Source organism: Gambusia affinis, linkage group LG07 (genome assembly GCF_019740435.1).
Source record: "Gambusia affinis linkage group LG07, SWU_Gaff_1.0, whole genome shotgun sequence".
NCBI classification, from domain to species: domain Eukaryota; kingdom Metazoa; phylum Chordata; class Actinopteri; order Cyprinodontiformes; family Poeciliidae; genus Gambusia; species Gambusia affinis.
The window spans coordinates 26,522,055-26,534,922 of NC_057874.1; the positions used below are offsets into that span (position 1 = coordinate 26,522,055).

The 12,868-nt window shown below is 36.2% G+C and overlaps 1 protein-coding gene across 2 annotated transcripts in view; it reads right to left on the bottom strand.

Moving 5' to 3' along the window:
- Window positions 1-3,923: 3,923 nt before the first annotated feature.
- tafa3a (TAFA chemokine like family member 3a) overlaps window positions 3,924-12,868 on the bottom strand; it is a 92,585-nt gene continuing 83,640 nt past the window's right edge. The window contains exon 5 of one of the 2 annotated variants that reach the window (XM_044121105.1): window positions 3,924-6,147. In XM_044121105.1, coding sequence (XP_043977040.1) covers window positions 6,136-6,147 — 12 coding nt within the window. In that variant the 3' untranslated portion in view covers window positions 3,924-6,135. The remainder of the gene's footprint in view (window positions 6,148-12,868) is intronic. The other variant, XM_044121104.1, reaches the window with a different exon arrangement.

The following is a 12,868-nucleotide window of genomic DNA, read 5'->3' on the forward strand; positions in this document are numbered from 1 at the left end:
ATCTGCTGAGATTTACCCTGTCCAGAACTGAAGTAAACTCTGTTTAAGCTGGCATCGAGAAACGATTCGCCTGGTTTCTGACGACCTCCATCCAGGTGTCCCAACCTTCTTCCCCCTGTGAATTAGCCAGACTGAGCAGCCTGCAGCCAACTAGTTTCACAGAGCACACCTGTTAACGGTCGCTCGTTCTCTTTTATTACAATTTGCTCTTGTTACTGAACCAGGTTGGTTTTAGTGACTCGGGCGAGTCCCAAGGATGATGTTTTTAAATTTGGGCTATCAGGAACCAATAAACATTTTCCACCTCTTCCTCTCCAGAATCGAACATCATAGCTATTTTACAACCATCAAAGAACTTTAAGGTGACTCATTAATTGAATGTCCACAACATCTTTTGGATTTTCTTTATGCTAAATATTTTATTAGTAAGGCAATTTTGCAAGGGTCAGTACAGCTTAATTCAGTAGCAGAAATAATCAAATAAGAAAAATCAATCATCTAGTCTATCTTTCCCTAATGCTGACACTGAGAACTAAAAAGGGAACCTTTGAGAGAGACGGAGAGTTTGGCTTTTGAACCCCAGACCTGGCCTGATGATGAAGGAGGTGTTGCAGGAGGAGGATGTTGGTCGACGAAGGCAGGGATCTCTGTAGGTCTGATGAGCTTTCTTCTCCTCATGGATGGTGAGGTCACACAGGACTTGGGTGCTGGCAGGAAAGAAGGCATCAGTTCTTCTTCTTTGTCTTTGTTCTTTGTCTTTGTCTTTGTCTTTGTCTTTGTCTTTGCCTTTGTCTTCATCTTCGTCTTTGGGGTCTGAACCCAGCTGATGAGAGAAGTGCGATTTGAAGCCACATGTTGCGGGGCAGACGGGTTGGTCCCCATGATCAGGACAGTCTCTGTGGCCCCGGCTCTTCTTCAGCTGCAGAGTTCGTTGTCCATCTCGATCTTGACTCGAAGCTGCCTGGAGGATCCAACCAAAGTTTCCTCTTTTGCACCCACCTTTTATAGGGTTCATCCACCCTTTTGGTTCATTTGCATTGGCTAGCACTGTTGCTGTGCTTATTTCATTGGCTACCTGCTTGGACAGATGATCTCATCTCCATCACTGTCTTAGAGACATTGTGTCCTGATGTCTGTGCTAATGTCTCAGGTTGCTTAACAACCTGTTTCCAAATAAGGCGTTGACCATCTCTGCTCTCCTGTTTCCAAATAAGGTGTTGACCATCTCTGCTCTCCTGTTAGTTCCCCTTTTTCCCTTAACCTTTCACCTACTATCCACCTCCAATACATCAGTGATCTTTAATTTCAGTTACACCTTATACACCATTTCAAGTTCAGAGTAAAAATCACATTTATAACTTCTTTTACTTCTCTGATTTATCATTCTTTTATAATGTTATGATAACCATAATTTATCAGTTACTCTTAGTATAATCTTAATGTGAGTTATTACAAATGTTTTCTGTAAAGAAACCAAGAATAATTCATGATTCTTATTATTTGATATCAAAGTTACAGTTACTTGTTTTACTTGTAAGAGTTCCCACTAATGTAAGTGTAAGTGTAAGTATTATTACAAGTAAACCAATATTAATATAAGTATTTTACTTTGAATCTTATCCAATTACTCACAATATTTAGAATTCATTCTTTAAAGCTTTCATGCTAAGTAATAGTCTGAACTATTTTTATAAATCTGCAGGCTGGAAACTTACTTCCTCTTTTTCCAGGAAACCTGCTTTTCCTGTTTCATGACTCTCTCTGTCTTGACTATGATTTCTTATGATTAAATAGAAAAAAGTAGAATTAAAGCAAAGTTTGCAGGAGACAGAAACAACACACACAACCACATTGATTTTATTGACATTTAAGTCTAATGTTGGGTCTAGATTTTACTTGAGTGATTCATTTTAAAGATAACTTTATTTATTTTTACTGTTAAACTAAAATCTCCAGCATGGGGAAGTGGGATGATCTCGGATTTTCTTGACAACCTGTAAGATGAGCTCGAGTTAATATTTTGGTCTATTATTGGTCTTCCAGTAAAATTGGATTGGTGAGTCACTGTCAGCCTCTTCCACAGGGATGTGTACCCATCCCTGACCACAGCTAGAAAATATCATTTTACTAATATTATTTTCTGCTTGTCATAGTCGACCAGGGGATTCTTTCCAGGAAAGAGTAACGGGAGGATTTTAATCAACAGCTTTGGAGGCATTGGTCTGTAAAAATTGCAATGAAACCAGCTATAAACTAATAACCCACATTCTATAACACACTTTAAAGAATTCTATTGGGAGAAGATACTCTGATCAAGTTTAATATGCAGGATCATTTAAATGCAATTTTATATTTAATAAGAAAAATAAATTGATGTTTTGAAATAAAATGAAAACTATTTATAAAATGAAAAATTATTTCTGGATGGTATTCAGACAAAATTAACTAGGCGATATTAATTTATCCAAATAAAGAAGGTATGAATTTATGTATTGGCAGATACAATTCCAGAATTAACTGGTTAAAATCCACCATGTAATTGTAAAATATAATTAGAGCTATTCTGCACTAACAATGTACCTGCTTGTATTACCGTTATAGTAATTTTCAGTGACTCTTTTTACAGAAGATGGACATGAATTGAAGGTTTGAATGACCTTGCGCACAAAGAAAGGAATTTAAGCAGAAATACAAACCACAAAAAGAAAATATACATTTGGGAGTCTTTTCACAGATTTGTTTTTACAACTCATTCGCACAGTACAGCCTGTCATTTCTTTCTGTGTTGTTTGTACAGTTACGTAATACAATACAAACATCATAGATTTAAAGTTAATGTCACATCAAACTGAAACTTTAAGAAGTGAATGATGTATAATTTAACGTGTTTTCCAAAGCTCTGAGAGAATCATGTTGATTTGAGCCTTGTATGCATACCAGGCAAGAGAATAGCAGGTGACTTCCACTCTGTGATTTGTGACCTCTGTCCAATTCATCAGCGGTTGAGGATGAAAAGCACATGTTAAAAGAAGCAAAAACCTCAAATCCACTCTGATTTTCAAGCACGTTGTATGCAAAACCCATTCATCTTTTTTTGAAGGTCTTTTATGGTAGAGCAACAGAACCCAGAGGAGCCCCTGAATGAAAAGATCTTTCATTATTAATAGAATATTAGCCCACATTAAGGTGGATGACTGAAGGATTGTGTTTCAACACTGCAGGGGCTGTAAAGTGCAAAGAGGTTAATTCTCTGATCCAAGGGTAGATTTGGATCATTGTTTGTAGATAGAAGACGTTTTTTTCCAGGGGACAGGAATCATGTCTTCCCTTGCTGCTCCTCAGAGCACTGTGGTAGATTGTCTGGTCTGATTAATCTTAATGAATTATGCAAATACCCTTTATCTCAAATGATTTAGCAATGTTTCTGTATTGTTTTATTAATGCACTTTTGAATTACTCTGCATAATCACGTAGCCTTTCCTCAGCCTGTTTGTAATTCATCGCCAGCTCTTTATTAAATCCATGGTGGTCTCTGGTGAATTGCAAGCAGGAATGAGAAATTAGTCATTACTGTAATTTAATGATTTCTAACCAAACAAGATGCAACCTGGATCACTAACCACAGAAACCCTCCTCATTTCTCTCCTTCAGCATCAGTCCCACGGGTTGGATCTTTGGGAGCAACCCTTTTACGTTTTTGCTTAATTAATTATGTTCAGTATAAGAAACATTCTTAGTGAATGCACTGTTTCAATTACAGAAGAAATTGACTTACAAAATATACAATTTGCCAAAAAGTGATAGTTTGTTGGAAGTTTAGACACAATTATAATGAAATGAGGCATTGTTTCTTTGTCACTTGTCGTTTTTGCTATCAGAATACATTCCTCAGGTTGTCCTTTACACGAAGATGGTTTAGTGACCTTTATCCAGCAGTAAGAAAAGACAGCTACAGAAAATATTTACAATTCAAAACTGTATTTTATTATTATATCAACAAAAGGGCCTGCTCCTTTTATAGTGTGACTTCCTGTCCCTACGGTGATTGTAACATGCAGCTGAAATATAAATAAATTCCCAACCGTTTTCTTCTCTCCACCCTGCTCGGCTTCCACAGAGAAGGGAATGGAGTTTCATGTTGATATCGGTAATGATAGTAACCACATTATATGCGTAAAAATGGACAGACATTTTATTTGCCCTTGGATCCCACTGATTCAGCTGGCTGGCAAGGCCACCAGGACTTAATAATCCTTTTCCATTCATCCATTATCTGCCACCCTCCTATCACACGGCACAGCCTACCTCCATCAGAGGGTTTATTTCATTTAATGCCACACTGTAATAATGCATTATGGGACATTATTCAGAGCAATGAAAGGAACTAGAAACTGCAATAGTTTGGTCAGTTTATTGGTAGCATTAATATTTATCTTTTTTATTTTGTATTCAGATAACTGAAACATTTAGTTTGGGGGGAGCAACAAAAAAACTGTTTTCAAATGGTTATTTTATGTATTAAAGTTGGAAGCTATCCAAAACAAGCTGGCCCATGTGAAAAGTGTAATTAAATCCCGAGTTGACTGTGATTAACCACCTGTTTTGGAAAGCTGAGTTCAATTTCACCAGGCACACCCAGGCCTCAGGACTGCAACAAATAAATCACTGAACTAAAGAACTTTAAGAAATGATTAGAAATGCTGTCATTGAGCTTTAACACTTGTCTTAAAATGCCCTTTATTTTATTAGTGAAGAAAGCACTACTATTATTCAGTATTGTGTATTTTTCACTGATATTGTTGTTGTTATATATGGTGTCTGTCAGATGGACGAGTCAAAAACCCTGCAGTGTATCTGAACTGAAATCATTAAACTGTTCAAGACTCACTTTCAGTCGATAGTTTTATAACCCCACTTAATAGTAGGTGGTTGCACCAAAGGTGATACAGCCAGTGATTGAGACAATTACTTTTTCACATACAGCCAGCTAGGCTGGGATAGCTTTTGTTCATTAATAATAAAATCATAATTTGATTTAGTTATCTTTGGGTGATATTTATAAAATTTGTTAGATGATCTGACACATTTAAGTGTGACAAAAAACAACAAAAACAAAAAAAACAAGAAAATTGTAAAGGGGGGGTGTATTTTCACAATACTCCATACATCTGTAAACTAGATATAAGACAGATTTTTTCAACTGGAAGGGAACATTTTCCTTTCTGTATTTTTTTGTCCATGGCCTACTTTTGCATTTGCTGATTTTCACATTTCCGTTCCACCATGAGATCAAACCTGATTAGCTCTGAGTGATCCTCCCCCTCGTTTTATGTGCTAGAACATTTGCTCAACATGCTGAGCTCCACCAATTCACCAATACAACACAGACTGCAGTTATTCTAAAGAAAAATGTTCATTGAGTCAGTTTTATTGAGATAATATTGACAGTTGTAATGAATAGCAGTCACCAGGCGTTGAAAGTAACAGATACCTTTAAATCATTGTTGCAGAACCCAGCTACTTTGACCTTTCATTTATTTTTATTTCCAGATGTGTTTATTATGGGTGTCTTTCAAAAGTGGTCTTAACATCCTAATAAATTAAAAAAGAAGAAAGGCCAGGCTTTTTCAAACCAACAGAATATAAGAAGAGATATCTCCTTTATAAGGCTAAAAGGAATCAAAAATGCTTATCACCTCACAAAAGCCTCCGCAGAGATATGCATCAAGAGTCCCAATGCTCCTTCTGGCAAGAACATGACACAAAATTTCACATCACATGTTTTAGGGGGTTTTTCATGGTCTAATCCAGTCTTCAAGTCAATAAATATCACCATGGTTGAGTTTTCAAGTCCATTGGATTAGAAGTATAATACAAAGAGAGATTTGGTGGGCAGCAGAGTTGAAAGAAAGCTACTGTTGATGCTAGACAAAAAGTCAAGAATCTGTTTGGCATTGCAGTCTCATATGAATTTTCTAATACTTTTCTTCTTTTTGTTCACTGGAATGTCCCAGACTAATGTCTGTGTTGGTCCCTGGTTTTCGCCAGTCTATAAATCCCATGGTATCCAAAACGTCCTACTTGTGTTGGTCAAAGAAACATCTTGGTTCCAAATATCTATCCAGGAAAATATGATTATCGAGTAACCTGGGAACAAAGAGAAAGAAAAGCAATGTCAGAGTACAATATATCCCTGTAGTAGATACAGAAAAGTTACTTCTTTTCACAACAGTTTTTCAAACCTTTTGAAAGCCAAATACTGAGGTAAAATCTTCAGGTTAAGGATTTATCAACATGAAATGAATTATGAGACCAGGTCTTCACCTTCTCAATGGTTGTTTTTCTGTCTTCCACATGACTTTCATGTCCACAGAATCATTTGATTGTCTGTTAAAAATGTGTGGGCGACTGTGGCTTTATGGTAGAGTAGTCGTCTTGCAATCGGACGTTTATTGCCTACTGATCTGTATATCGGTGTATAAATGAGCGTGTGTTTGTGAGTGCAAATGGGTGAATGTGACTCTAGTGTAAAGCACTTTGAGTGGTCAAAATGAGTCCATCAGTCCATTTACCATTAACTCTTTTGCGTGTCTTTGCCATTTTTTATCAAAAAGTATCTAAGACATTAGTATCCTGAGTTTTTAGCTATTAAGTTAGAAATTATCATATTATTTTATACAAGATCAAAAGAATATCATCACTGTCATGTACTATGTGATTTGGTGTTTAACATTTTTAATATGGAACAAATTATTCATCTTTGCTACATATTTGTAAATTCATAATTGGCCTCCCTTTGAACCTTTTGCAGCTTTCCACTGAAAGTAGCTGTTTGCATAGTTTGAATGGAGCGTAGAGCTGATTCAGGACATGCAGAGGAATCACAGTTTCTGAAGCAACATGTACACAAGGCTTCAGTGAGGTAGCCTATTGATCAGAAAAATATCCCATTGAATCACAATTCCCAAAGCAAAGTACTTCCTTTATGAAGCAGAAGAACAACTCTTTTGTCAATGTTTAACTTAAACTGTAATAAAATATGAAATGGGCTAAATTATCAGCAAGACATTTCTATACAAAGAACTATTGCTTGCTTGCCTTCCACTTCAGCATACGTCTCTCAGTTTAAAGTTCAGCAGAAGTAAGACTGGAAATATATGTCTTTGTAGTCAGATAGTAGAAATAAATGATCAATTTAAATGATGTGCAAGTTTTAGATGAAAAGTTGTTAGAATGTCATAGATTTTGAAATGTATATATGACGAGTTTTTAATTTGTGAAACAAGAAATGCCTCTATACTTTTGTATGTAAACTGTTATAGTTCAACCTTTCTAGTTTTCTTATGGGAAGGAGTCTATTAAACTGTATGCATACATTGACTATATAATTTGATAATCTGCTTGGTCTTTTTTTTCTTATCTTTCAGATTTACAAAATAACTCATGCAAAAAGATTGCACATTACCTAAGCATTGATGCTAACACAGTTTAATTGAAATGCATTTTTTAACCCTCCCTGTGATGTTGCGGGTCAAATTGACTCGTTTTAAAGTTTTTTTGTTTTTTTTTAAATAGTTGGAAGTATTTTTTCTGCTTGAAACTTTTTCTATTTGTCTTAATACTGTAGTTACACTCTACATATAAATTGAAAATGGTTCATTTTACACTTTTGCAACCCCTGCGTCTAGATTACATAGATACTGTTCGGGTCACTTTGACCCGGCAGTTAAGTTGAAGGGTAAAAAAGGTCAGAAAATGTCCAATTCTATTTGTTTACTTGCAACTATGAGACATATTTCAAACCCCTCCGACTTTCCTAACACACACACACCATACCACACGCATACATGCACAAGTGGATACACCCAAACTCACTTTCTCTTTACTTCATTAGGAAACCCTGAGAAAGCAGGTGTTCATGCAACTTTTGATGGGAACCTTTTCTGTTCCCGTGGATAAACTCCACCCACACTGAGTGGACACTCAGCAGAAGTGGAGGAAAACAAAAATACTGTGTGCATGACTCATTTGTCTTTATTTTAATCAGCGATCACCCATTTTATATGTATAAATCTTTTAAAAAGATGCTTTAGTGCACTTAGACACCTACTATTAAACTAATATATTCACCTTTTTAAAATGTTTTGGGTTTGCTATTGAAGCAGGCTCTTGTTCTGATGCTGTGCAGCCATCAGCAAAAGTCTCTGTCAAAGTGTAATAATTTCAAGGTATGCATATTTCCAACTGGTATGTTTATAATTCAAACATCTGTGGTGCTGCACAACATTAATGGCAGACAGAAGTCTGCTGAAATAGAAACTGCATCATGGTCAATGACTTATGGAAAAGAGGAGTATTATTATTCATCACATGTACATGGCATACTGCAGTGCTTGCGTATGTTTTTATAAATATTAATCTAAAATATGCAATTATAAAACATTTTGTACATCTTCAACTTTAAGCAAGAGTCTCAAAATAAGCGGTGACAGCTTAGCTGTTTCTTATGACTTTGTGATTTGCCCTTTGTGAGCAGAAGCTTTAAAGCACACACATAAACACACACCAGCAGGTAGAAAAGGTGTTCCTGTGAGAGTGTTTGCACATTATGGTTGTTCATTAAGCGGTTGCTGGGATGTCACCAGTTGAATCAGCATGCCATTGCCACAAGCAATCAGTAGTCTGAGTAATGCAAATCCAAATTTCTACACAAGAATGATTTTTATGCTATTTACAGGTGCAGCTGATGACACTGTGCTTGCTGTTTGGGGAGCCACAATTTAATTTTCACTTCCATGCGACAATCCTCAGGCATCATGGTGTGAGAGAGGATATGGAAATGATTTGATCTCACTGCGGTTGCAGCAGCAGGCAGCAGAAATGGTGCATAAAAGGCAGAATCTTGATTGTGGAAATTCTTTTACCTCTGTTTGCTTTAGTCTTGATTTGAAAATTTTTTTATCTTAAATGTTGTGATTAAAAAACATGAAGATAGGATACAACTTGTATAAATAATATGGAATGAGGTATAAATCAAAAGGTGTAAAACACAAGAATGTAAGATCATATAAAAAATTAGGAAGGAGTTAGTGTGATGGAATTTTATGGGCATCTTTGGTGCTGCTGAGCAAATACCAAAGGAGTCAAACAGAAGGTACATTTTTATTCAGAATAAAAATCAATAAGAAAATAAGTTATGCAACCAAGTGAGATACCCACATGGAGTGTCTTGGTTAACATGTAGAGTGATTTGAAAAGAATTGGTACATCTAGAGGCACCTACATTACAAATAGTACCATATACCATCAGATCCAGGGAATCTGATGGTATATGGTACATTCCAGGGATTCAAATTATATTCCAAGTAATTCTTTTTTCTTGTTAGTGAGTGCATTTAAAAAAACCATTACATCAAACCATTACAAAATGGTTCCCATTCCAGTCTGAAAGCTGGAATAGAAAGTTTTGATGAAATTGTGGACTTGGCCTCAAAATTTGAACAATACCTCGGAGGTCCCTCTCCCTAAGTCTGATGTGTGCAACTTTAAGAAATATATAAGATGTAATAAGATGAAACCAACATATATTTTTATGCATATATACACTGCAAAAAATATGTCTTCCACTGTGTTGATACAATAAAACTGGTCAGATTTCATTTTTTATCTGGAATATTTTTCTCTAGCTCTATACAGTATATTCAGGCTCTGTTTGGTAATACAATCTTTGTTTTAGTTTAAAGTTGCACTGGCAGATTTTTTAATACACTTTTTTAGCAGGTATAAAACATATTTTCATTGTGTGTTGGAAAAAATAAGTTTCTGAGACATCTATCCATCACTAACACTAACACATTCTCTGCAAGCTTCATAACACCTGTCGTGTGGGAAGGATGTGTGGCTCTTTCTCCCTGTGCCCTTTGATTGATAGAAAGCAAAAAGCAGGAGCGACTGGGGTTATAATTCTTGACATCACCAGCAGCAGGACTATAAAACTAGCTGCTCCTAGAACATGTACAGAAAGAAGGAACAAACAGAGTTTATCGAGCAGGGCCTACAGGGTGTTAAGATGTCGGATTTACTGATGTGACTTCGTGTGGTGAAACAACACAACAATTTTTTATGAGTGATGCCACTAATGGAACATCTGGAAGGACTGATTTGCATTACAAGATAAAGAAGGCATTGAAAGTGAGAAATTAATTGATATCCAAAACATTCACTTTTGTGGAACACAAGAAGATCCTGTTGAACTATAATAATAATTAAAAAAAAAAACTAAATGAAGTCTATCTTTTAATAAGCGAAAGAAAGCAGAATTTCAAAAGATTCTTTCAAGAACCAAGAAATATCTTTTGCTTGTTTTTATTCTTAGAGTGCAACAGAATCTTTGAAGACACTGTTCGCTTTGGTATCATTCCAGTAAAAACCGGAGGTTAGAAAAACTAAAATACATCACAGACCAGTATTTGTGCTTTGGCATGAATTCAGCAGTTATTTGTTATGGTCTAAATGACAACAGGGGTGATTAAAGAACTTATTAGCGGGTGTAGCAACAGCTTTATAGTCTTTGTAATCACCCAAAACAATTTACTAAGGGTTTTGACAGATCTAGAATTGATTTCTAATGACAGATGGCTTTATTTATACTTGCTTTGTATGTTAATTAACTTTACAAAGCATCTTCCTTTTAATGTAATGTTCAAAGAACTTCTTAACTGAAGTCAAATGAAATTTCAATGGAATGGTCTGTTCTTTGTTCTCATACTTCCGTGTCTCTGTGGTAAATATGAGATGTTGAACTACATCTAATCAACTTACTAAATTTCATTTTTAGAGCTACACAATCACCTGAATACCATTTTTGGTGAAACATGAATGTGTGGAATATTGCAATCACAAAGAACTGCTTCCAGTAGTAGATAAGATAGAAAAATAAATTTTCCATCCTTAAATGGACTTTAGTTATGATTTTTGTCCACAACTCATAAATCTTAGCGACCAGGATCAGGAAACTTTGGAAGACTGTTAGTGACGTTGTGATGCTAATATATACACTGAGAAATAAGGACAAATGAAAAGTTCAGTAGAACCACGAGCAGCTGATACATCCATCCATACGTGGAGGGTCATATGGGACCTTAAGCCTATTTCCTCCAGTCATTGGGTGGTTTGCCAGTACATAAAAGGCTACTAAAGTCTAATTAATGCTAATAATATAGAACCTGTATTATTAAGATGCTTAAATGAAGAAAATAGGCATATTGAGCAGCACTCCAAGAGAAAGGTTGTGAACTAGTTCATGAAGAAACTTGTAAAATACAATCTCATAAATTTCAGTTAGCTTGACTTAAGGATCATATTCCCATGTTTGCAGAAAGTAACTACAGAGTAGTTGCATTCTTTTAAGAATGATTAAAAGCTTCTGTTAGTAATCGAGTGCATAATACCATAAACATGACTGTGGATTTATCACAAATGTGTTTTTTTCAATAGCTACTCCAAGTGCTGCATGTAACATTATTATCTCAGTTGCATGCAGACAAGACAACTAAGTACATTTAACACAGTCTCTGCAGAATTCAGCCATGGATTTCTGTATGCCATAATTTTTTCTTTCAAATTTCCAAACATCTGATGATCAGTTAATTTGACATTTTGTCAATGTGCTGTTTTGTTAATCATTTTAAAAAGGAAAAAGTAGATATTCTTAAGGAGACGTATATTCCATTTTAGTCAAGTCCAATATTAGGTTTCTTCCTTTACTAAGTGTAAATGGTGAAAAGACACATTGATCTTTCTATGATTTTTTGCTCTGAACTATCTGTTGAATTTTCATTGGTTGGAATTTGTATCTCTGTAAAAGACTCCATGGAAACAGACACAGCACCAGCACCACACTGGAGACTGTGAGCCTCGTTTTCAGACAGCCCTTCTGTTCATTCCTCAGAAGGATGTTAAGTGTCCAGGAAGTTTAAGTACAGAGCCCTCTGGCAAACACAAGCCATCCCTCGCTGGCTCTCTGTGGGAGGCAGTAAGGCCATGAGCATGGAGCGACCCCCGCTGACTCCCTAATCAATAAAAGAGTCGAGGTTCTGACGGGTTCTACTAGCCACCTGGACCCCTGCTCATCTGTGCCTCTGTTTCTGCTTTCCTGTGGCTGTAACCAAGGGCATGAATTATTAACCCGGCTAAAATAAAAAGCTCTACTTCATCCAGGCCTCCTGTACCATGAATAATGGATGAGGCAGCTCAACTACTGGCTTTTGGTGAGTCAAACCATGGTCTATGATAGATGGGGAAGGGTCCTATGTGTTCCCCTCAACCACACCTATCCCCTCACCTACCATACACTTTTGGTCCAGCTCATCCAACAAAAACCTGAACACACATCCTGACAAGCTTCATTAATTTAGAAAGGAGTTTTAGTTTGAGCACCGCTGCACTCTGCCAGCACATCCCACTCAACAATTGTGCGCCATGGAGAATTTTGTATTTCTTTTTTCTTGGATGCCTTCTTTAGCTTTTCGTAGAAATCAGTTGTGGTCAAAAGCAGTTCAAAGACAGAATCTGATTTTCCATCTCAGCTAAAAGTAAAACCTTGGAGGCGAGATTGATTTGGATGAAATGGCTCAATGCCATAATGGTAAACCTGTGTGTACAGTCACATTTTCTATTACAGAGGTGATAATTGATTTTTTTTTCACATGCTTTATCGCTCCATGTCTAATGTCTCACTTAAATCTGGCTGCAGTAGGTAACTTTCACTAAAATATGTTTTTTACTTGTTTATGACAGCAGAATATGAGACAGACAATCTGTAAAATATCAAGTTTCTTTGCCTTGTCCCTCTGGTCATAGAGTTACC